Source organism: Lonchura striata, unplaced genomic scaffold, assembly GCF_046129695.1.
Source record: "Lonchura striata isolate bLonStr1 unplaced genomic scaffold, bLonStr1.mat Scaffold_186, whole genome shotgun sequence".
NCBI classification, from domain to species: domain Eukaryota; kingdom Metazoa; phylum Chordata; class Aves; order Passeriformes; family Estrildidae; genus Lonchura; species Lonchura striata.
In genome coordinates, this window is record NW_027461119.1 from 46,918 (window position 1) to 71,728 (window position 24,811).

Below are 24,811 nucleotides of genomic sequence, written 5' to 3' on the forward strand. Positions count from 1 at the left end.
CTTGTTCAAGGCGTGGTTTTGGCAGCTCAGTGCCCGAACCATCCGGACGTCCGTAATCCCTCGCTTTTTATTGTCTTGTCACTGTCCTGACCTCATTGTCCACATTGTTATTGCTCTGATTTAATTGCTGGTTTTTTACTAACTGTTTTATTACTAATAAACCTTTACAATTTTAAAAACCAACTGACTGGTGTTTTCCACAGTGCCCAAAAACATCCAGATGTCCAAAATTCTTCACTTTTTATTGTCTTGTCATCGTCCTGACCCTCATTGTCCAGATTCTTATTGCTCCGATTTCATAGCTATTTTTATAACTATTTTGTTACTAATTAACTTTTTGAATTTGTAAATTTTTAAATTTCAAAAACCAGCGAGTGGTGCTTTTCACAGTGCCCAAGAACTCCTGGATGTCCAAAATTCATTTTTTATAATCTTGTGGTGTTCTCATCCTCATTGTCCACATTTTTATTACTCTGATTTTATTTACTTTTTTTTTTTACTCACTATTTTATTACTAATAAACTTTTAAAATTTAAAAAACAACTGATTGTTATTTTCCACAGTGCCCAAAAACTCCTGGATGTCTGAAATTCTTAATTTTTTATTGTCTCATGGTGCCTGACCCTCGCTATCTACATTTTATTACTCTGATTTTATTTTTAAATTTTATTTTATTTTATTTATTATTATTTTATTTTTATTTTTATATGTCTTAATAATTGTTTTATTACTAAGAAACTTTTAAAATTTCAGAAACAACTGGTCAGTGTTTTCACAGTGCCCAAAAGCTCCTGGATGTCCAAAATTCTTCATTTTTTATCATCTCGTGGTGCTTTGACCCTCATTGTCCAAATTTTTATTACTCCTATTTATTGCTATTTTTATAACTATTCTATTACTAATTAACTTGTTTGAATCAGTAATTTTTAAAATATTTTAAAGAACCAGAACTGGCATTTTTCACGGTGCCCAAAAACATCCGGGCATCCAAAATGATTTTCTTTTTATCACCTTGTGGTGGCCTAAATGTCATTGTCCAGATTTTGATAACTCTGATTTTATTTTGCATTTTAATTTTATTATTTTTATTATTTTAATTTTTTATTTTATATTTTTAATAACTATTTTATTATTAATAAACTTTTAACATTTCAAGAACAACTGATCGGTGTTTTCACAGTGCCCAAGAACTCCTGGGTGTCCAAAATTCTTCATTTTTTATCATCTTGTGGTGTCCTGACCCTCATTGTCCACGTTTTTATTGCTCCGATTTTATCACTATTATAATTATTATTTCATTACTAATTAACTTGTTTAGTTATTTATTACTAACTAACTTGTGTAATAATTAGTTTATTATTAATTAACTTGTGTAATTAGTGATTAGTTTGTGATTTTACAGACCCGCGATCAGCACTTTCAGAGCTCGCCGCGAGCAGGAAACGTTACACGGGAACGAGCTTTGGATCGATTCCTGTGTGATACTGATCAATAATCAATAATCAGTAACTAATGCTGGATCGATTCCTGTGGCATTGCTCAATAATCAATAATTAATAACTAATACTGGAACTATTAATTTGTGATATTGATTAATTAATAATAAATAATTGACATTGGATTGATTCCTTTGTAGCATTGATTAATAATAAATAATAATGAAGAGTGGATAAAAGTTTCTGTAATATCGAGTGATTAATAATAATTACTAATATCTAATAACATAGATTGATTCCTTTGTGATATTGATTAATAATTTATAATTTATATTGGATTATTTTATTTTTAACATTGATTAACATTATTGGATTTGTTACTTTGTAATATTAATAATAATAATATTGGATCGATTTCCTTGTAATATTGATTAATAATAAATAACTAATAACATAGGATTAATTTATGTGTAATATTGATTCTTAATAATCAGTAATTAATAATTAATATTGGATAGACTTATCTGTAATATTGATTAATTAATCCTTAATAATTAATAATAGATCAACTTATTTTTAGTGTTGATTAATTAATAATCAATAGTTGATATTGGGTCTATTTCTTTGCAATGCTGGTAATAATAAAGAATTAGTAATTACTACTGAATTTATTTCTCTGCAATATTGATTAATTAATAATCAATAGTTGATATCGGACAAATTTATTTGTAATGGTTAATAATTAATAATTATCAATAATCAATAATCAATAAATAATATTGGATTGATTTCTTTGTAATATTGTGAAAAATGCCGATTGAATGATGCACTGCTATTGATTATTGATAACTCCCTGCTATTGATTATTGATAACACCCTGCTATTGATTATTGATAACTCACTGCTATTGATTATTGATAATCTGCTATTGATTATTGATAACTCACTGCTATTATTGATAATCTGCTATTATTGATAACTCCCTGCTATTGATAATTGATAACTCCCTGCTATTGATCACTGATAACTCCCTGCTATTGATTATTGATAATCTGCTATTGATTATTGACAACTCACTGCTATTGATTATGGATAATCTGCTATTGATTTTTTATAACTCACTGCTATTGATTATTGATAATCTGCTATTGATTATTGATAACTCACTATTGATTATTGATAACTCCCTACTATTGATCATTGCTAACTCTCTGCTATTGATTAGGATGTGTGGAGATGAAGGAACAATGGGAAAGGAAATCTCCTTTTTTTTCCTTTTTCCCCCCATTTTTTTATCCTTTTTTTGCCCCTCTCCCGTGACAAAAGCGAAGATTTGATGAAAAATCGATAAAATGGGAAACGGAACTTTTTAAAAATTGCTTTTTAAAAAAAATCCAGTGAACAATTGGAGCTGGGTAATTGGTTCTCTAATGACTTTAAATTCGTGCTTTGGGTTTTTTAATCAATGCTTTAAAAAAGAACCTTAAAATCCAAACTGGAACAAACTCCCCAAGTGTCACCAACCCCACTGGTGTCCCCAATGTCCCCAAATGTTCCCAAATGTCTCCAAACCTCCCCAGATGTCCCCAGATGTCCCCAAACCTCCCCAGATGCCCCCAAATGTCCACCAGGCCCATCCCCACCTTGTCCTCCACGCTGGGCATGGTGGCACCTGTGGGGACATTGGGGACACGTCACCGACACCCCTGGGTGGCACCGGCACCCCTGGGTGGCACCGAGCCCATCCTGGTGGCACCGGCCACCCCCCGCTGTCCCCAGCTCTGCTCCTGATGTCCCTTAGGAGATCCCAGTCCTGTCCCCAGTGTCCCAAACCCCATCCCCGGTGTCCCCAACCCCGTCCCAGCTGTCCCCAGCCGTATCCCAACTGTCCCCAACCCCATTCCTGATGTCCCCAACCCTGTCCCCAGTGTCCCCAGGCATCTCTGCTGTCCCAAGACCCTCCAAACCCTATTCCCGATGTCCCCAGCTGTCCCCAACCCCACTCTTGATGTCCCCAACTCCGTCCTGGTGTCCCCAACTCTATCCTCAATGTCCCAAACCCCGTCCCAGGTGTCCCCAGCTCCAGTCCTGGTGTCCCCAGACCATCCACACCCCATCCCTGATGTCCCCAGGTGTCCCCAACCCCATCCCTGATGTTCTCAAGTGTCCCAAACTCCGTTCCTGATGTCCCCAGCTGTGGCCAAACCCTGGCCCTGATGTCCCCGGGTTTCCCAAACTCCATCCCTGATGTCCCAAGGTGTCCTCAAACCCCATCCCTGATGTCCCCATGTGTCCCTCACCCGCCACCACCACAGTGACCCGGTGTGGCACGTCCCAGCCGGGCCCCAGGGTGGTCACCAAGGTGTCTCTCTCGGTGTCCCCCTCAGTGTCCCCCAAGCGTGGCCTGGGGTGTCCGTGGGCGCGGTGCTCCCAGCGGATCTCCACGTCCAGCAGGAAGAAGCCGACGGCGTCGCAGTGCAGCTCGGCCAGGAGCCCCGGGGACAGCCGGGATGGCAGCAGGGACAGCCGGGGAGGGGCTGGGACACGGGACAGTGAGCTGGGGATACTGGGAGGGACTGGGAGGGACTGGGACATACTGGGAGGGACTGGGACATACTGGGAGCCCCGGCCCCGCCCATTCCCGGCACTGACCAATCACGTGCAGCCGCAGCACCTGCTGCACCTGCCCGCGGGGCGCGCTCACGGAGCAGACGAAGGCGCCGTTGTCTGACACCGAGAGCGGCGGCAGCTGCAGCGACACCTCCCTGGCGCCCCCCGGCGGCTGGGAGGACCGAGGAAACGTTCAGCCTCAATGGTGCCCCCTAGCAGCTGGGAGGACCGTGGCCGTTCTGTGCCCAAAAACCCCCAGAACCCCCCCAAAAAAAAACACCGAAAATGCTCCCAAAACCCACAAAAATCACCCGCTAAAACCTCCCAGAAACACACAAAAAAAGCCCCCAGAAATCACCCACAAAACTCCCCAAAAAAAACCCAAAAAATGCCCCCAAAACCCCCAAAAATCACCCACCGAACCCCCCCCGGACCTCCCAAAAAACCCCAAAAAATGCTCCCAAAACCTTCCAAAAAAACAATGCCCACAGCGCCCCCTAGCGGCCAGGAGGATCGAGGCTGTCACGTGCCACTGGGGCCCCCTGGTGGCCGGGAGGACTAAAACCACCCACTGCCAGTGGCACCCCCTAGCGGCTGGGAGGGGCAAAGCAATTCCATGCCTGCAGCGCCCCCTGGTGGCCGGGAGGACCAAGGCTGTCCATTGGCGCCTCCCAGTGGCCAGGAGGACTGAGGCCACCCACTCCCACCAGCGCCCCCTGGCGGCCAGGAGGACCCGACACCCCCTGCTCGGTGGCGCCCCCCGCTGTCCCCGCAGGGCTCCGCAGCCCCTCCCCTCCCCTCACCTGCGCGGTGCCGGGGGGGCTCCCCTGGCCCCCCAGGAACAGCAGCACCCCCGGCGCGGCCTCGGTGCGGCGGGCGGCGGCCGAGTCGAAGGCCAGCAGGCGCCGCGTGGCGCCATGGCGGTGCCGCAGCCACTGCAGCGTGAAGGGCTCGGCCAGGGGCGCGAAGGCGCAGTGCAGCCGCCCCGGCGCCCCCAGCAGTGCCCGCGTCTGCGGCGTCCGCGTGGACACTAACAGGGACACTGAGGAGTGGGACAGGGCGTCAGGGGTGTGGGGACATCGGGGACAACAGGGGGACATTTGGGATGTGGGGACATCAGGGATGTGGGGGGACACTGGGGACATCAGGGACAATGGGGATGTGGGGGGACATCAAGGATGTGGGAACATCAGGGACATCAGGGATGTGGGGACAATGGAGAGAAACTGGGGGCATGGGGACAGTGCAGGGGCATAGGAGACATTGGGGGACATGGGGACAATATGGGGACATTGGAGACATTGAGATATTTGGGCCAATGGGGAGGGGACACTGGGGACATCAGAGACATCAGGGATAATGGGTGGACACTGAGGACATGGGGACAATGCAGGAGCATAAGGGACAATAGGGGGACATCAGGGATGTGGGGACATTTGGGGGGACATCAGGGATAACGGGTGGACATTGGGGACATCAGAGACATCGGGGACATTGGGAACATCGGGACAGTAGGGGGACACTGGGGACAATGGGGACAATGGGGATGTGGGGTGTCCTGGCTTGTAAGATAAGCATGTATTCTATTTGCCATCTGTTGGAGGTTGGGCAGTTTTCTTATCTCTTCCAAGAACAATGTCTCCCTCTGGGGAGATATCTTCTGTTCATGGACCATTCAATGACTCACTGCATGACCAGTAAAGTTACATCATCCCATTGTGAGATGCTCCACCCAGAGGGAGGAGCCAAGCATTCCTACCTGCATAAAATCAGCATTTTTGAGACACTGGCAGCCACTTTGCTGGATTCCCAGAGAAGCAGCTTCTTCTCTGCTGGATTCCCAGAGGAAGACCAGGCCCAACTACTACCAGACCTTCAGAGAAAACTCCACCCTTCTAGAGATCACCACTTCAGCAGCATTTCATCAGCCACTCCAGGAGGAGCAGCCACCATTTAACTGGACTATTACCAACACCCTGACTCCTCAGGGTGTCAGGTTTCTGACTCCATCACTAGTTTTGTTTGTACTAACTGCATTTTTTTAAATTTCGGTTTTTTCCTAGTAAAGAACTGTTATTCCCATTCCCATATCTTTGCTTGACAGCCTTTTAATTTTGAAATTGTGGTAATTCGGAGGGAGGGGGGTTTACATTTTCCATTTCACAGGAGGGTCTTGCCTTCCTACACAGACTCCTGTCTTTTCAAACCAAGACATTGCATCAGCCCGTTCAGGGAAAATGGCTAAAGATGTCTCTAGAACTTCACTGCTGCTTTTGTAACTCTGGGTATACCACCTGAAGTAAAGGCAATGGCCCAGCTTATACTTCCTGCTGAGTTGCTACCTTTTTTGCCTTTGGGGAACTATGCACAAAACAGGTATTCCTCATTCCTCAAAAGGCCAATCTGTCACTGAACATGGCTCCCTCAAGCGTCTCCTGGTACAATAGAAAGGGGGGGGCAGAGAGGACAACCCTTCTGAGAGACTGCAGAAAGCCTTTTACGTGTTCAACTTCTTGAAATGATCTTTGATGGACCCCAACCCCTGATTGTTTGACATTTTAATTGTAATTCACAATTGCAACAAAAGGAAAAATCCCTTGCCTTAGTGAAGGATCCAGGATCTGGTAAGATACTGGGGCTTTATCCTTAGGTCACCTGATGTCACCTGGTGTCACCACTGAGTCAGGAACAAGAGTCAGGCGACACATAAAATCTAACTCTCTCCAGGAGACTAATACTAATTTTATTAGGAACCCATTTCTTTTTATACACTGCTCCAACACCGGTAGACCTGACTGGTCCTTTAATCAACACACCTCACATGATTGGCTAATTAAGGAAACACCCTTTAGTAAACATAAGAAAACAACTGTTCAAAACACCAGCTGCAAGATTGCTTTAATTCTTTCTCTCAGCCTTCTCAAAACTCCCCAGAACAATTCCTAGGAAAGTTTACCTGTCTTTCTCTCTGACCAGGCTGGGGTAGAGGTTTTGCTTGCATGTCCACAGAGAATGGTTCCAAGTGGATTCCAGCAAACAATGTGAAGGCGTTTTGAGATTCTTTGACTGCATCACTTGAAGATTCACCTTGAACATCAACATTGGAGGAGAACCCTTGTGAACAGGACCTCGCCACCACATCAGCACCTGTTTAACCTCTAACAGACTTATGCCCTTGGGGAAATGGTTATGATTACCCAGTGGTATCAGGGCTTACAGGGCTAGATCAGCTTCTGGGGGATTGGAGACTTGGTGGATGGATAAGAAATTTAGTTAAAATAGGCTTATATGTATTAGGACTATATTTTGTATTGTTATGCTTATTCCTTGTATTTTATATTGTGTGAAAAAATTAATAGACAAATCACTTAAGAATATATTTTTGTTTGAACAGATAGGGGGAGGTATGGGGAATAAAACAGAGAGTACAGTGGAATTGATAAAGGGGCCTGATATCTTCTTCTTCTTCTGCCTGATTGAGCAGAAACCATGGCAGAGACAGACACAGATAAAGTCTCCCTGGGCAAGAAGTGACCAACAAACATATTGGGAGACATAGTGATAAAATAATGTTACCAGGTGATGTGATGTCACAAAGAAGTGTAACTAATGGGAAATTGTTACCAAAAACAGAGCCCTATATAAGCACCATACAAGTGAAACTCTATATAAACACCTGATACACTCAATAAAATTGGCTTCTGATCCCAACTCAGATGCCCCCGACTCTCCATCATTGATAACCCCTGGTCTGGGTGATCCCTGTTGGGTGGGGGGAAGGTGTTGGAGAGATTTCTTTCCCTTCTCCTGCTGTGATTCGGATGGTAATAAATTCCCTCCCTGTGCCCGGGCTGGGACTGTTTTGCCAGTGCTGGTGCTCGGGGCGGGATCTCTCCCGATCCTTTTCCTACTCCCGCCTTCCCTCAGCCAATCAGAGACAGCGCGGCTGATGACTCACCAGTTGCTGGGCAGACCCGCAGCGACCCGCGGTCCCGGCCGGACCCCGCCCGCCACGGCCCAAATCCTCCCAAATCCTCCCCGAATCCTCCCAAATCCTCCCAAATCCTCCCCGAATCCTCCCAAATCCTCCCAAATCCTCCCAAATCCTCCCCGAATCCTCCCAAATCCTCCCCAATCCTCCCAAATCCTCCCCAAATCCTCCCAAATCCTCCCCGAATCCTCCCAAATCCTCCCAAATCCTCCCCGAATCCTCCCCAAATCCTCCCCAAATCCTCCCGAATCCTCCCGAATCCTCCCAAATCCTCCCGAATCCTCCCGAATCCTCCCCGAATCCTCCCAAATCCTCCCCAAATCCTCCCCAAATCCTCCCAAACCCTCCCAAATCCTCCCAAATCCTCCCCAAATCCTCCCCAAATCCTCCCCAAATCCTCCCAAACCCTCCCCAAATCCTCCCCGAATCCTCCCGAATCCTCCCCGAATCCTCCCAAATCCTCCCAAATCCTCCCAAATCCTCCCCGAATTCTCCCGAATCCTCCCTGCCCCATCTCAGGGGGTCCTGTGCAAGGCCACGGGGAGCGGCTGCGGCCGCCGCTGGCTCAGGAGCTCTGTGGGCAGGAAAGGGGGTGACACTGGGACTGGGGGTGCTCGCAGGGCTTCCCTTAATGGTGCCTCCTTCGGTGTTGGGTCAAGCGAGAGCTTCTGGAGAATCTCTCCCCACACACAGGACACTCACCGGGCCTCTCCCCGGTGTGGATGTGCCTGTGGGTGACGAGGCTGGAGCTGTGCTTGAAGCCCTTCCCGCACTCAGGGCAGCAGAAGGGCCTCTCCTGTGTGTGAATCCACTGATGCACTGAAGCATGGACAGACGGCTCCTCAACTAATTAAAGCTGGAAAGAAGGGTATTTTATTGCAGTGCTGGACACATGTGGAATCATTTCCAAGTACATGTGCAAGGAGTTGCAGACTCCTGCTTTCTATTTATACAGAAAAGGTTTTACATATCCAAGCTGTTTCTAAGGACACATAATACATAATCATTACCTGCCCGCTTCGTATTATAATCAGCTGAATATCCATTACGGCTGTGCAATCGTGTTTCCTTAACTGGGTCTTTGGGATTTTGAAATAAGGGAGTGGGTGTAAGGGAGGAAGAAAGCTGTCTTCCTCAAGGTAAACTCTTCACCCATGGCCAGTTTGCAGGACTTTTTGATCTGCTGGTCACGGTAGCCTCTCCTAACTGCTGATTATTCTTAAGGCAAGATATTTCTATGGTCTCTGCTCCTTCACAATTCCTACATCTATCCCTGTCACTCCTAGCTTTACTTTTCTAATATATTTGCTACTCTTTAACTAAGGCATGTGATTTTTGCTAGCAACTTAGCTTCTTAACTAATTTTAAAATCTTAACTAAAATATGTAATCTTCTACTATCTCAGTTATATTCCCAGCTGTCCCCTTGACTCATCCACAGTTTTCAATTATCCTAAATACTTTTCCAGCTGACCCCTTGGCTCATTATGACGAGATTGGAGCTTCTCAGAAACCACTTCCTACACTTGGGACACTCATAGGGCCTCTCCCTGGTGTGAATCTTGTGGTGCTGATGAACTTGGAGATCCACCCAAAGCCCTTCCCACACTCCCCACACTTGTAGGGCTGATTGATTCCCCATCTGGATCACCTGGTGCCAGATCAGGTCTGATCTCCGGAGCTCCAGCTGAAGCCCTTCTCACATTCCAAGTGCTTGTGGAGCTTCTGCCCACCATGAGTCATCTCCACCATCTCTGAGTGCCAAATGGATCTCTGGCTGCCTTCTAGGCACAGAGGGGCTCTTACCTCCTCACAACTCCCAGGGCTGGGTTTGCAGCCCCTCCTTGTGTGGGATCTCCAGGGCTTTTCCTCCCCATTGGGTTCCCATGCTGTGGAGCTGCTCAAAACAGCCTCAAAACAGAGGTTCTGAGCAGCGATTTGTCCTCCCAGGTCTCTGTCTGCAGCTCAGTGCCTGGGGTAAGGAAAGAAAAGAAGAGGAAGGGATGTGGAAGGAAGAAGGATAGAATGAGAAGAGAAAGGAGGGTGGACAAGGAGAGGATGGGATTTGCCTCCATGCCAGAGGGAAGGGGAAGGAGATCCCACCAATTCATCCCTGGCAGGACAGCGTTGGCAGCAGTGCTGTCCTGCAGCCAGGGGCAATGTTGGGCTGATAGGTGGAGCAGAGGAGAGGGGGAAAGGGGCAGTGACTTCCTCCTCACCTGCCTCAGTGTTCCATGCTATCTTCCTTTTCCTCACAGCCTCCACCAGCTCCACCTGCACAAAGGTTGGGATGGACAAATCCTGGCTTGGGAAAAACAAAGGGTGAGCACCTTGGTCCTGCTGCCCAAGTCCAGCTCAAGAAGTCACCACCCTGTTCACAGTTGGATGGGCCCAGACTCTGCTCATCTCCAGAGTCTCCCACTCCTCCAGGCTGCTGGGATCCCCCAGCTCCAGGATTGGCCATTGCTGCTCTCCCCACTCCGATGCCAATTGGAACCCCAAAACCAATGTCCCCCCCAAACTGTTACCACTGCCCCAGCCGGTACAGAGATCGCTACAGGAACCCTTCACAAGTCTCCAAAGGGGCATCTGCGTCTCACCTTTGAGGCAATGCAAGATCCAAATATCCCTTTCCCTGCAAAAAAAAACCTCCCAGAGGTCCCCCAATGAATTTGGGGTGAGCTCCCCCTCCCCACTTACCTGCAGGATCTGGGGGAGTAAATGCTGCCATGACCAGGGGAGCTGCAGACTCAGCAGAAGGGCAGACAAACCATGTGGATCTGCTGCGGTTCCTCCTCATCCTCCTCCTGTTCCTGTTCCTTCTTTTCCCTAACCTCCTCCTCATCTCTCTCTCCTCTTCCTATTGCTCCTCTCATTGACCACCCCAGATCCCCCTTTCCTACCCACCTCTCCCCCATGGCTGCAGCACCAGCGTTTGGGTAGAGGGAACCTCCCATGAGCCCCCCAGGTATGGGCAGGGGGCTTGGGGACCCACCCAGTGCAGATCCATTCCCCCCTCCCAGAGCCTCACGGAAATCACTCCAGGGATCAAGAGATGGGGACACTAAGGGATCCCCATGGAACCACCCATTTTTGACCCCATCCCCACCCTTCCCTCCCCACTCCCATTGTTCCCCCAACCCAAAGACCCCTCCCAACTCAATCTGAGGGTCCCATTCCTCTCCTGGTCAGAATCCTCTTTTCCCCTGCTCTCCCACCCCTTCCCCATTGTGCCTCCAGCTCTACCTCTCACCCCGGGCTTGGATTTGGGGATCCAGGCCCCTCCTGTTCAGTTTGAGGATCACATCCCCCCTTTCCCTCAATTCAGGCAGCTCCTGGCAGCTTTTTCCTGGGAGGAATCCCTGAGTTTTGGGACTTTTAGGATGTAGCTTAGGAGGAGGACAGCTCTGTTGGGCTTTCCCCTCCCTGTTGTGGCCCCTCAGCTGTCCCAAACACCCTGGGGGTGTTGGGATTTCCCTCCTAGGGACAAGGACGTTCATCCCCTTCCAGGAGCCCAATGCCCAGCTGGGGCTCCAGGTCAGGGGTCCTTGAGCAGCTGCCCCAGAACCTCCACCAGGGTCTCCCAGCGCAGCCGGAGCTGCTCGGCCTGGGCTCCCCAAAGGCCTCAGCAAGGTCCAAGTCCTGCCCAGGAACCCTCAACTCCCTCAAACCCAGCATCCCCCTCATCCCCTGCAAGTTCCTCCCATGGCACCAGCCATGGCCATGTCCCCACTTGTCACTGGCCATGTCCCACCATGTCCTCACCCATGGCTGTCTCCCCACCATGTTTCCATCCCTGTCACTGTCCCCCATGTCTCCATCCATGCCTGTGTCTCCCCATGTCCCTAGGGATGGCCCTGTCCCCCTCCATGTCCATTCGTGCCCATGTCACTCTCCATGTCTAATGCTTTTTCTCTTTTTGAGCCTGGTCTTATAAGCTCTCAGAGATAAGCATTATACCCTTGATAGCTCAGCTACCTCAGGTGGCATAAAACAAGCAGGATGGCTCATGTGACAGTGTTGGGAATAAAAAGTTTTAATAAAAGGCAAAAATAAAAAAGCTTTTTACAGAGAAAAGCCAAGTCAGGGCAAGAGGTTCTTGCTCTTGCTAAAACACTTCACAAAAGCAATTAACTTCTTTTGTTCTCTTCTTTTCTAGGGAATTGCTTAGGTGGGACTTTTTGGCTCCTGTCCAATTAGCTACCCTTAGGTTTGAGGTGAAGTCCCCAAGGTCCTATGAGGTGTCTTTCAACCAAATTGAGGAGAGAAACACCTGGCCTTTTGTCCTTTTTAAGGGAACAAAAGGTTAACTTGTCTACTCTGTCAACAGAGGGCACATTCTTACACGTGTCCCACCATGTCTGTGTCCTACCATGACCACATCCACTAACTTAGTTCAATGTCTATTTTTACTTCAATATTGGATATTTTAAAGGGATAAAGAGAAATGAAAACAAAATCAAGGCCAAAAGAAAAAGACTTCCATGTCCATGCTGGCTGAGGATCCACGTGCTTGGGTGGAGGGAAGAACCTTTTTGGTGGAGTTTCTAACCCACTGTCTCCAAAATCTTGGTCTTTTCCCCAGTTTTTCCACCATCTGGCTGCAGAAGACACCCTTGGGCAATAGGAAATCAAAATCGTGGAATCCCTGAAGTTGGAAAAGACCTTGTCCTGGTTCAGAGCAAATTTGGGAGAGAACCTCCAAAGGGATTCCTCTGGAAAGCAGATTCAATTGGCTCCTCCCCCAGCCAGTTTGGGAAAAGTATCTCCTTGGAGAACAGTGGAAAAAACTGTTTTTTAAAGAATAAAACCTAAACAATATTAAACAATAAAACCTCTTGCTGCTCTAAAAGAGAGACAAACTCAGGAAGTCCCTCCGTGGGTTGTAGCTCAGCTCACTCAGTCTCTTATCAGTCCCTCCGGTGCTGGAAATGCCACAGTCCAGGCCTGGCCCGCTGGGCCACAGGTGTGAGCTGCCGGTGCTCTTCTGGGTGTTCAGGCCAGAGCAGGTTTAAACAGGTCCAAAGAAAAGGGAAAAACAGCCACAGTCCAGGGAACTTCTCTGCCACAGCTAGCTAAAACTAATTAACAGTAAAGGAGAGATCTGTACCTCTGTCTGTCCATCTGCAGACAACCCGGCCCAGGAGCAGGAATGTGGAGGAGTGAGTGCAGTTTCTGAAAACAAACTCTGCCCTTCTCTCCCTCCTTTGCTCTCGGAACAAGTCTTAAAGGTGCAAAAATTATAACTCACTATAAACAGAACAGACAACTGGAGATACAAGCATCATATAGTCAACCTAGGACATACCTCCAAGACCATTCAGTATTCCTTGATGCCACCAGAAGATAGGATTGAATGCAAAAGATTTTATGGAGTTGGAAGTCATTAAATCTGCTCTCCCCAAGGAATTCCCATTGTTGGTCTGTGCCCCAGTGGATGTTCCTGCCACTGGGTTTATCTAGGTGCCCACAGGGAACGAGGAAGATGTGGAGCCTCCCAGCCAAGAGTCTTCCCAACACAGATGACCAGGCCCATAGATCACCAAGACTGCCCAATGAAGGTCACTGAGGATCATCTAATGTGGATCCTCCCATAGGGAATGAGCTGGGAGGAGCATAAGAAGCTCTTCCCACCCTTGGGGAACTCACAGGGCTTCCCCCCTTAGTGGCGCCTCCTTTGGTGTTTGATCAAGGCTGATCTCTGTGAGAAGCTCTTCCCACACTTCCCACACTCGTAGGGCCTCTCCCCGGTGTGGATGCGCCGGTGCACAGTGAGATTGGAGTTGTGCTTGAAGCCCTTCCCGCAGTCGGGGCAGCGGTAGGGCCTCTCCTCGGTGTGACTCCGCTGATGTACGAGGAGACTGGAGCTGATCTGAAACCTCTTCCCACACTGGGAACACTCGTAGGGCTTCTCCCCGCTGTGGATGCGCTGGTGCTTTCTCAGGTCTGAGTGCCACCCATAGCTCTTCCCACATTCCAAGCAGGTGTAGGGCCGTTCCCCAGTGTGGATCACCTGGTGCCGAATCAGGGCTGAGCTTTCTCTGAAACTCTTCCCACATTCCCCACACTTGTAGGGCTTTTCCCCAGTATGGATCTTTTTGTGTTCCGTAAGCTGGGAGTTGAGGCTGAAACTCATCCCACACACCCCACACTCGTAGGGCTTTTCTCCAGTGTGGATCCTCTCGTGTCTCCTCAGGCCAGAGCTCTGCCTGAAGCTCTTCCCACATTCCCCACACTCATAGGGTTTTTCCCCAGTGTGGATCCTCTGGTGTTGCATCAGGTAGCCCTTCTGGCTGAAGCTCATCCCACATTTCCCACACTCAAAGGGCTTTTCCCCAGTGTGGATTACCGAGTGCTGCATCAGGCTGCTCCTCTGGCTGAAGCTCTTCCCACATTCCCCACACTCAAAGGGCTTTTCCCCAGTGTGGATCCTCTGATGTTGGATCAGAATGGAGTTCTGGCTGAAGCTCCTCCCACACTCCCCACACTCAAAGGGCCTCTCCCCAGTGTGGATCCTCTGGTGCTCGATCAGGTGGGAGCTCCGGCTGAAACCCTTCCCACATTCCAAGCACTTGTGGGGCTTCTCCCTGCCACGAGGCTTCTCCACCAGCTCTGAGCTCTGGCTGGATCTCTGCCCACCTTCCTGGCTCAGGGGGGCTCTTTCCTCCCTGCAGCTCCCTGGGCTGGGTTTGCTGCCACTCCTTGTGCGGGATCTCCAGGGCTTTTCCTCCTCCTCCATTTCCTCCATTTTCATTCCTCCCCGGGAATGAAAAATCCTGGTCTGGGGGAAAAAAAAAAGAACAGAGCATCTTGGACTGGGAGTTCCTCCTGTCCCCACTTCATCTCACAAAGTCATTGGGCATCATGTGTCTATAAGAAGCTCCAAAACACCAAGGTTCAGCATAAAAATCCTCCAAACTTTAAGACACAGATGAAAACCTCCCCAAACATCAAGATTCAGCAAAAAATTCCTCCAAAACAAAAAGATTCAGCCCCTAAAAAAAAATAAATCACCAACATTTAACCCAATAAAGCTGAGGAATGCCATGATTCACCCCTGTGAAAATCGTGGAACCCCTCAACAGTCACCTGCTGCATGTGGGGTGGCAATGCTCCTGGGGCTGAGGGGAGGCTATAGATGCAAAGAGGAATGGAACCTCGTGGTGGTCCTTGTTTCTGCTCCTCCTCCTCCTGTGTCCCTATTCTTCCTCACACTCCTCTTCCTCCTCCTATTCCTCCTTCTCCTGCACAATCCCACCCTTTCCTGCCACTTGCATCCTTTGACCATTTTGTTCCTCAAGCCTGCTTCTCCTTCCCTTCTCCTCCTGCCCCCAGGCCCAGCACCCACTGCCGGCTGCCTCTTCCCCCCAGCCCCACCGCATCCCAGCGCAGGGGCAGGGATGGAGCTGGGGCAGGTCGGGCTGGGGCAGCGCTGGGCTCTCGGCCGCTCCCGCCCGCACTCGGTCCCCACTGCAGCCGCTCCCGCCAGGACAGCGCGGGGGGGCCCGGCCTTGGCGCTGCCCCACTCCCACCTCCCCAAATTCCCCTCGCGGGGCCATGGGGCCGAGGGGGGGCGCAGGTGGGTCCAGGTGGGGAACGCGGGGAGCTGCGAGTCTGCCTGGCAACTGGTGAGTCATCAGCGCCGCGGGCTCTGATTGGCTGAGCTCTGCCCGAGCCCTGGGGCTGCATCACAGAGGGGACACCCTGCTCCAGGGGGGATGTCCCACAAACGGGGGACCCCATGGACGGAACCACAGGAAAGTGTCTTTACAAACAAATGCTCTGAATCTGCTCAGAGATAGGGCCAGGGACCTGTTCATAAGGAAGTGACAGCAGACACAATCTGTCTCAGAAAATGTTATTAACTGATGACACAGACTGCTCCTCAGCCAAGGTCCTGCTCAGAAGTTCCAGAAGAAAAACAAAGACTTAACAGAGCCATGAATATCATTTGCTATATAAAAACAGGGAGCATATTATGGGAGTATGTAGTAGGTGGATTGGGAATTCTGTACCTCTCAAGTACTTCAGTCAATGCGGAAAGGGAGAGGAAGATGTGGCCAGGAGAATTAGGATGAAAAGGAGGCTGTGTCCTCCAACACTGTCCGGGGTGGCGGGCAGGGAGTGCAGCTGAAGGTGCCTCACCCACTTTGGGTGATCGGATCCCTTGGCTGGCGGCAGCACCGGGGATTGACTGGGGACCCGGGAGTGACCAGGAGACAGACGAGTGACACATCAGGGGGGTCTGTGAAGAGTCAGCAGGGAGAGAGCACTGAAAATCTCATCAGTGAGTGCCCTGGGATCCTCGGGGAGTGAACATGGCAGGGCACCCATGGAGGGGAGAAAAGGGAAAGGCAGGGAGGGGGCCTGGCCAAAGGGATGATGATCCCAAAATGTCTCTGAAGGGTCCCTTGGGAGAATGTTGAGGTAGTTTGCACATTCCCCCAGAGGTAATTAAGGACATGGACACCCAGGGAGGAAATAAGGGAAATTGAGAAGGCATTTGGAAAACAAGGGAATGGAGGGTGTTGGTGTGCTGGGAAGGGATCAGGTGAAGGGGAGTGTGCAGCAATATCATTACAGCAAGAGGCAGCAGGAGGAATCTATGTGGTAATAAAAAGGATGACGGAAAAGAGGAGAAGGAGAAAAATACTCAGGATTGGGATGATTTTCAGCAGGGTCTTATTCTCGAAATTTGCCAGCTGATCCAGATCCTTCCATTCCCGGTTTCCCAGACAGGAAAAGCAGGAGGTCAGGATGCCAGGGGTTTCTCTGCGGTGGCAGCGGCAGCACCGGGCGCAGAGGTGCGGCACCGGGAGCACGGGCTGGGGCCTGTGGGGAGCTGCGGGGCCGGGCCGGGGCTGTGGGGCAGCCGGGGCTCAGCGCCGGGCGCTGCCTGACCCCACCAGCCCCGGGCAGGGCCGGCAGTGGCCCCCGGCCCCCAGGAGGCTGCGGGACGCCCCGGCCGCTGCCCGGCCCCGGGGAGCTGCCGGCCCTGCCCGCCGGGGGGGCCGCCTTTGGACACTGCGGCAGGACAGGCACCGGCTCTGCCACACGGGCTGGGCAGGGACCCTGAGCACAGGGGGGAACACAAAGGAACAGCTGGGAAATGCAGAGTGCACATGAAGGATCAGGATTTGCTGTTCAGGATTTGGTTTGGGTCCCTGCAGAAAGGAAAGGTTTGGCAGCAAGCTCAGCAGCTCTCAGAGGATGAGCACCCACAGGCAGTGACCGGGGCTGCAGGAGTGGCACAAGAAGGCCCTGCAGCACTTGGGCACAAAGGCACAGCAGCTGAAGGCAAGAAGGGATGAGCAAAAGGCCAAGCTGAAGGCAAAGGCCACGGCAGAGTTCCCACAGCCCCTGAGGGATCAACCCCAGGGCCCAAGGGGGCCCCAGCACCCAGGGCATGACGGGGTCGGCCACAAGCACCTGGCAGAGGCATTGCCCTCCTGGCCAGGGCAGAGCCCACCCAAACAGCCCCTGGGAAGGAGTCAGGGCTCCAGCTGCAGCCCACAAGGACACTGCAAGCACAGACAGCAGCACCCTCAGCAGGAGCAAGTCCACCCCTGCATGGACATGGATTGGCAGGGCTCTCTGAGCTCCCATCCCACCAGGGACCCACCACACTGGAGCCCTGGAGAACATTCAGGCTGGGTCTGCATCCAGAGGAGGCCTCTCCTGATGGACACAGGGGCCTCTCCATCCACTCTGAATCTTACACCTAAACGGGACAACTGCTAAAAATGTCTTTGAGTATTCAGGGGAGAAGTAGGAAAGAGGAGTGGCTTTATTCAACCACTTCTAGCATATGTGGGAAAGGGTTTGAAATGCAAGAATTTTTACTTGCTCCTAATTGTGACTATAGTTTACAGGGAAAGGATTTGATCGCTAAACTGGGAATGCAAATTAACATTATAAAAGCTGACACAGAGGCTACTTCTGTTGTACCTTTGTGTCATATGTCTGGCAAGGCCTATGCTGAAGTGAACCCACAAGTGTGGGCAGCCTCAGGGAAATGGGGAAAATTAGATATGGAGCCTCTTCAAAGTACTTTGAAGCAACCAGCACAAGTGTTGTCTAGAAGCAACACCCTATTCCAAGGGAGGGAAGAATGAAAAATGCATATTATATGATTGGCTCATTGCAAATATTAAAATGAATCCTATATGTGTTATGTTGGAAAGTTATGCTCTAGTAATCTCTTTTAAGTAGTGCTGTATTAATCTCTTTTAAGTAGTGTGCTACATACAGTTTTTAGCCTATAGCATGAGATTAAAATAGAAACTATGTGACATAAGATACTTTTTGTAACTAGCTCAAGGAATGGAAAAGATAATAAAGAAATTCTTTGCATTATTGATGCTGGATAGAGATCACAGCAACAGACAATTGGAACCCCAGAAAAGAATCATTGCCTCCTTTCCAGAAAAGCTCAGACTTCCAGGAACCAAGAAGGCTGATGTACAACATGGGGGGGAATCTAAAATTAAGCAGAAACACCCTGGTTTGAAAGAAATGTTTGAATCATGTATGAGATATATGAATATGCAATAGGCCATTGCTTTTAAGGGGTAATCCTTCATAAGCAAGGTGTGCTATTTGGTGAAGTGCCAGGCAACCAGACTCCATAATTGTTTACATTTATTGTCTCTTATTGTCCTAATTTTTATGACTATTTTCTTACTAATAAAGTTCTAAAATTTTAACAAAAGTGAATGGTGTTTTTCACAGGAAGGAAGGGGAATTAGACATAGTGCAGGACAAACCCACAGAGCTGTGTGTGCTTGTAAGAGCCTGGCACTGAAATGTCCTGAGCAGGAAGGCTTCAATAGCTTCTGGTAACACCATGTCAGCTAAAAGGGGGCAAAATCAATTCTGACTTCTTCAGCAACCACTGGATCACTTATTAAGGTATTTCTAAAAGAAATAATTCCAATAAAATGGATGGTGGAAGCAATAGAATCAGACAGTAGAACTCATTTTACAGGAAAAATCCTTCAGGGGGTTATTTCAGCTTTAGAAATACAGTGGGACCTCCAGAATCCCTGGCACCCCCACAGCTCAGGCTGGGTAGAAAGAATGAATAGGGAACTAAGGAAACACCTTTGGAAGCTGGGGATAAAAACCAGGATGCCATGGGTACGGCTTTTGCCATTGGCTTGGACAAGAAGAAGAGCCAGACCCAGGGCAGATATTCAATTCAATCTCCCATGGAATTGATCTTGGGAATTCCTTACCCTGGGAATTCTCCACCTAGTGCAGGGTGGAGATAAGGGATGCACATTTAAAGCAGTCTGTGGCCAGAATCCTGTCTCTGGTGCAATCTCTCCCCCAGGAAGCTGGGCTGGCACAGAGCCTGCCTTGGCACTTTGCTGTTGCCAACATCCAAGCAGGACATGGGCTCTGCCTAAGGAGTGCAAAGCAGCACCACTGGTGGCCAAGTGGCGTGGCCCATGCCAAGGGGCCTCGAGGCCAGAAACAGCTGCCAGCACAGCTGAACACGGGGGGACCCCTCAGCCTGGGCTCCAGGTCTCTGCAGCCCCGGAGATTTGCACTTCCCGCCTGCAGCAGGAGGATGGGAGGCCCCCCTGAGCCTGCACTGAAGGCAGCGCAGCAGCAGCCAGGGCTCCACAGCGGGGCAAGGCCCTGGGCCTGCCCACACCTCCTCTGCTGAAATCCTCGGCCTGGCCACCCTCCCTGGGCAGCTCCAGCCACCGGGGCCAGCCCTTGCTGCCACTGCTGCAGCTTCAGTGCTCGCTGGGCCTGCACTGCCACAGCTACTGGGGACACACCGGGACAATTCCACTCTGGCTCTCACTCACACTCACATACTGCCCTGCCTGCCACTGCATCCATGGAAAATAGACCAGCTCACAGACTTGAACATTGTTAACCTTTGATTTCTCTACTCAGGCTTGCTTTGCCTTGGCCTTAGGAAAAGAAATGTTAAAGGTTTTCTTAAGGGATGTTACACCACTCAGTGGAGATGAGTTTAACATCTCAACACACTGGGAATGGCCCAAAAGATACCCACAAAGATAACGACCAGCAGCAAAACATCAACCCCAGCAGCAAACAGCAACCAACACCTACCCCAGACACTGCCCCCGGCAGGGCTGCAGACACCTGGTCTGCAAAAGGCTGAGAAGGAAATCCAGCACTTCCCACCTCATTAACAGCACAAGCAAAGAAATCCGGGTCCAAGAGGAAACCAAATACTAAAAACTGCACAAGTTGAAACTACAGAACATTAAACCAGTGGATTTAGATTGCTTCAGACTACACAAGTTTGGGAAAAATCGAGTAAAACCCACATGTAATGGAACTATTTTCTTGGCACACCCGGGTTATGTGAGAATGGAATGATTTTTGTTGCACATCCTGGCCAGAATCAAGGAATGCCTTGACTCTAACACTAAAAAGATTAGTGAAGTTTTTCTTTTTCCTGAAGTTTCAGTGCAAAGTTTAGAGCATTAGAGTATTTTTTTATTACTCATACTTCTATATAGCTGGTTAGGTTTGGGTAAAGGATGTGAGAATGAGTTTTCCTTCCGAGGGGAATTAGAAAAAACTGAATTATCTTGGGATTTTTTCTCTATGTTTTTGCGTAGCTGTAAAAGATAGAAAAATTTTGATCTGGGTTTTTCGAAGTTCACCTTTAGGATGCATCACTAGAAGAGATTTAAAGGTGAACCCTTAATGTTTAAACAGGTAGCCTGGACAGGAGCTTTAGAAATGCAAATTAACACTGCTGGGGCAAAGTGGGGACAATGTACCTGGCTCCCCAGCACACCAGGGGTTAAAGGAATGCTGCTTCTCCTCTTCTGTGCTGCAGCAACTCTCATCTTTTTACCATGCTCCACACCTTGGCAGTGCAGTTCATCCAGTAGCTGAGCCAGGGGATGCAGGTGGCAGCCAGACCTCCTGATCCACAAACGGCTAGAAAAAGGACAGGGAATGAGGGCACCGAGAATAATCCCAAAACCAAAGAGGACCCGGGAAGGACAAAACAGAGTCAAGGAGTGAATCTGCCTGGAGATAGGGCCGGGCACCTGTAGATAAGGGGAGAAACCATCAGTTCCAATAAATGTTACAAATTGACCCAGACAGCTGCTCAAAGTCCCGCTACATTCCCGAACTTCGAGGAGAAGAACAAAGACTTAACAGAGCCATGAATATCGGCTGTTATACAAAAGGAGGGTGCACATTAACGAGGACAGGCAGCAGGCGCCTCGGGAAGTCGGAACCTTCCAAGGAACTCAGCCGGTGGGCAAAGGCAGAGGGAGATGCGGCCGGGAAAATGAGGATAAAAAGGAGGCTGCGGGCTACAGCCACGGCAGAGAGCGCACGGCAAATGCCCCACGGCCTCTGCCCCTGCTCGGCAATAAAGTCACTTTGACAGGACTCCTCGCTCTCCGCCGGGCACACGAACCTCCGGCGACGGGAATTTCCCCGCCCGCTCCCGGCCGCGGGGCAGCCCCTCTGTCCTACCCACAGCAGCCGGGCCGAGCCAGCGCTGCTCCGGCAGCGGCTCCTGCCCGGCCCCGGCGGGAAGGAGACCGCGGGCAGCCGCTCCCGCAGCGCCCTCAGCCCGGGGCCGGCACGGGCCGGACACGGCACCGGCGAGCCGCCGGAGCCCCCTGCCGCCCCCTCCGCCCGCAGCCAGCCCCGAGCCCCCGCAGAGCCCAGCGCGGCTCCCACCTGCGCCGGGGCCGCCTCCGAGCTCCGCCGCCGCCTCCTCACCGCGCTCCGGCCGCTGCCGCCGCTGCCGGGCCCGCACAGCCGCTCGGCCAATGGCGGCGCTGCGCGGCCACGGCCGCCCTCAGCCCGCCGCCGGGGCCGCGCCGCGCCCCGCTCCCACCAATCAGCGCGCCGCAACCGCGACTGACGGCACCGGCGGCCAATGGCAGCGAGCTCGGGGCGGGCTCTGCGCACGGCCCCGCCTCGCCCCGCGCTCTCGGCGCCCCCGGGCTGCGTGAGGGGAAAGCCGGAGATGAGGAACAGCCCCGGCACGGGCCCAGCCCGAGCCGGGATTGAGCTGCCCGCACAAACAAACTTCTCCGCGCCTCCCGCCACGGCTTTCCCGGCCCTGCGCCTCCCGTGCCTCCGCCTCTGCGGGAAGCCCAGGAGCCTCACTTCTCCTGCCCCTCGTTATGCATCAGAGCTTCGCTTTGATTTCCCCCGAAAAGGGAAACCTGCCCGAAGCCCTGTGGGTGGGTGGGGCAGGGGAGAGATTTCTGGCAGAAAACTCCAAAGACTGGGAGCAGGAGCAGGAGAAGTCAGTGCAGAGCCTTAAATGCAGCTTTCCCCACGCCTCCCTGCTCCCAGCTGCACCTCCTCCCCCGGCAGGGCAGGAGACAGGGAATGGGGCCATGCTCAGCTCATCCCCCGGGGCTTCTCCCTCTGCTCAGGGACAGGAGTCGTTCCCTGCTGCACCCTGCGCTCTCTCCCGGCCGAGACTTCTCCAGGAACTTCTCGGAGCGGAGTCCATCCCCTGGGCACAGCCCCCTCCGAGTGCTGCAGCGTGGGTCACTGTGCCACGGGCTCAGTCCTGCCAGGACAGGCTGCTCCAGCGGGGCCCCTCTGCCCGCGGGCTCACAGCCTCCTCTCAGGCATCGCCGAGCTCCAGCCCGGCTCCTCCAGGGGCTGCAGGGGATCTCTGCATCCCCATGGACCTGCAGGGGATCTCTGCATCCCCAGGGACCTGCAGGGGGATCTCTGCATCCCCATGGACCTGCAGGGGATCTCTGCCTCCCCATGGATCTGCAGGGGATCTCTGCCTCCCCATGGACCTGCAGGGGGATCTCTGCAGCCCCATTGTAATATATGTTATGGCACAATTCGTGATTTTGTAAAATATACATCAAGTCAGTTGTGCTTGTAGAAAAAGATTCTTAAAGTTTTAAATGACCAGTGGCTGCAGCCGGGGCTGGAGAAACCACAGTTGGCAGAGAAAGAAAGACCTAATTTACAAATGAAAAACGGTGTCTCTGTGCAGAGATGGGCCCTTTCCGGGAACAATCCAGGAGACACCCAACCTATAACCCCTGGTCTGCCAGAGAGCCTGGAAACCAGGCACACGGGCATCCCGCCCTTGCAGCTGCTGAGGAGGCTGCTGGGCTGTGCTTCAGCAGAGGAGATGGAATGTGGCTTAACACTCTGCCCTTCTCTAAAAACGGAGAATGGGTCAGGAGGTTTGGGCTCTGAGCACACAGCAGCCTGGCCCAGGCACAGGCCGTGGTGGGACAGGGGCACAGGAGCCTTCTGTGACTGACCGTGGCTCTCTGGTTTCTCTCTGCAGGCTGCCAGCTCCTCATGCCATGGAAACGGCCCCACTCGGCCTGCCAGTCTGGGAGGGCTGGAGGGCTGTGGGTACTCATTTGCTGTCAAAAATAAATTGTGTTTTTTTGTCATTGTCATTGTCATCATCAGAACATTTCTTTCATCCTTTTCCAAGTTTTTGGCCCCTCCAGGGTAATATTTTTGTGTCCTTCCTCAGACAGTTGATGGCATTTGGATGGTGGGGGTAAGCAATGTGAAAAGTTCAACAACAGCTCCAGTTGCCAACTGCAGCAGCCCCTTCAGGAGCCCTGAGCTACCAGCGAGGTCCACGTGTGCCTTGCAAAAGGGAGTGGTTTGCAGCGATGGGGTTGGTGCCCTGCTGCAAAAGCTGGGAGCAGATCAGAAGTGGCAAAATGCCATTTTGGCTCAACCCCCACCCAGGTTCTTTATCTTTTCCCTCTGCTCGGTGATAGGCAGACAGGGCTGGATCCAGCGAGGTTCAAGTTCTGGGTTCTCCCTGGCATCAAAGGGATCAACTAAACTCTTGTATGCAGTGACTGCAATAGGGCTACTGAAGGAAAAAAGGGAATGTCATGAGATGGGGAATCCTTCTTGTCTCCTCTGTCTCCCCAGGAGCCCCTTGGAAAGGGAAATACCCACTGGGTTTATCTGACTCCTTCCCAGCCAGCCCTTCCCTCGCTCCCGGGTCTCATTTGCTCCGCAGGATTCACCAGCTCGCTCAGCTCAGAGGAGCTCTCAGAGGAGAAAACGCTGCCTGGCGTGGGGCTGCCTGATCCCTGTCTCACCTTGATTCCATTTGCCCCCTCCCTGCCCCATCCAAGAGACCGAAGGATCCCCCACAGCCCCACGGTCCTGCAGCAGATCCCGGCACGTTCCCTGCTCCGCTCCTTGGTGCCCTGGGAGGCTCCAGAGCCCTCCCTGTGTGCGGGACAGCGGCTGCAGCACCGCTGCGCCCGCGGGCGAGCAGCGCCCAGGAGCAGCTGCGCCAGCTCCGAGCCTGAAGGGAATCCTCAGCGCACACAAATGACAGCTGGCACTTCAGGGGCTGGCAGGAGAAGCTCAACCCATCTGCTCGCTGCCCTTCCCAGCCATGGCCACGCTGGTGCAATTGGAAGAGTCGCCCCTGCCCAGGAAGCTCTCAGGTCAAAGAGAGGAGCAAAAGCCACGGGTTTCAGAGGTGTTAGCTGCCACTGCCTCTGGTTTTCCTTCCAATTCCTAAGGGGTTTTGACTGGTTTTACCATTTCAACACTTTCTGTGTAGAATGCTTATTTTATGATTGGCTTTTCACAAATGTTACCATGAATATTATATGTGTAATGTTAGAAAGTTATGCTGTATTCATTCTCTTAAGTAGTGTGTTAAATAGAGTTTTAGGTAACAACATAATATTAAAATAGAAACTCTGCGATGTAGGATTTTTTTACTTGCCCAAGCAAGAGATGAGATAATCAATAAACTCTTCACACAGGGA

The 24,811-nt window shown here is 50.9% G+C and overlaps 1 protein-coding gene across 1 annotated transcript in view; it reads right to left on the reverse strand.

The window, feature by feature from the left end:
- Positions 1 to 3,476: 3,476 nt before the first annotated feature.
- LOC144248574 (uncharacterized) overlaps positions 3,477 to 24,811 on the reverse strand; it is a 76,391-nt gene continuing 55,056 nt past the window's right edge. The window contains exons 3-9 of the mRNA XM_077790667.1: positions 13,709 to 14,679; positions 8,740 to 8,843; positions 7,020 to 7,133; positions 4,898 to 5,088; positions 4,089 to 4,218; positions 3,737 to 3,973; positions 3,477 to 3,481 (exon numbers count right to left, since the gene is read on the reverse strand). Coding sequence (XP_077646793.1) covers positions 3,477 to 3,481; positions 3,737 to 3,973; positions 4,089 to 4,218; positions 4,898 to 5,088; positions 7,020 to 7,133; positions 8,740 to 8,843; positions 13,709 to 14,679 — 1,752 coding nt within the window. The remainder of the gene's footprint in view (positions 3,482 to 3,736; positions 3,974 to 4,088; positions 4,219 to 4,897; positions 5,089 to 7,019; positions 7,134 to 8,739; positions 8,844 to 13,708; positions 14,680 to 24,811) is intronic.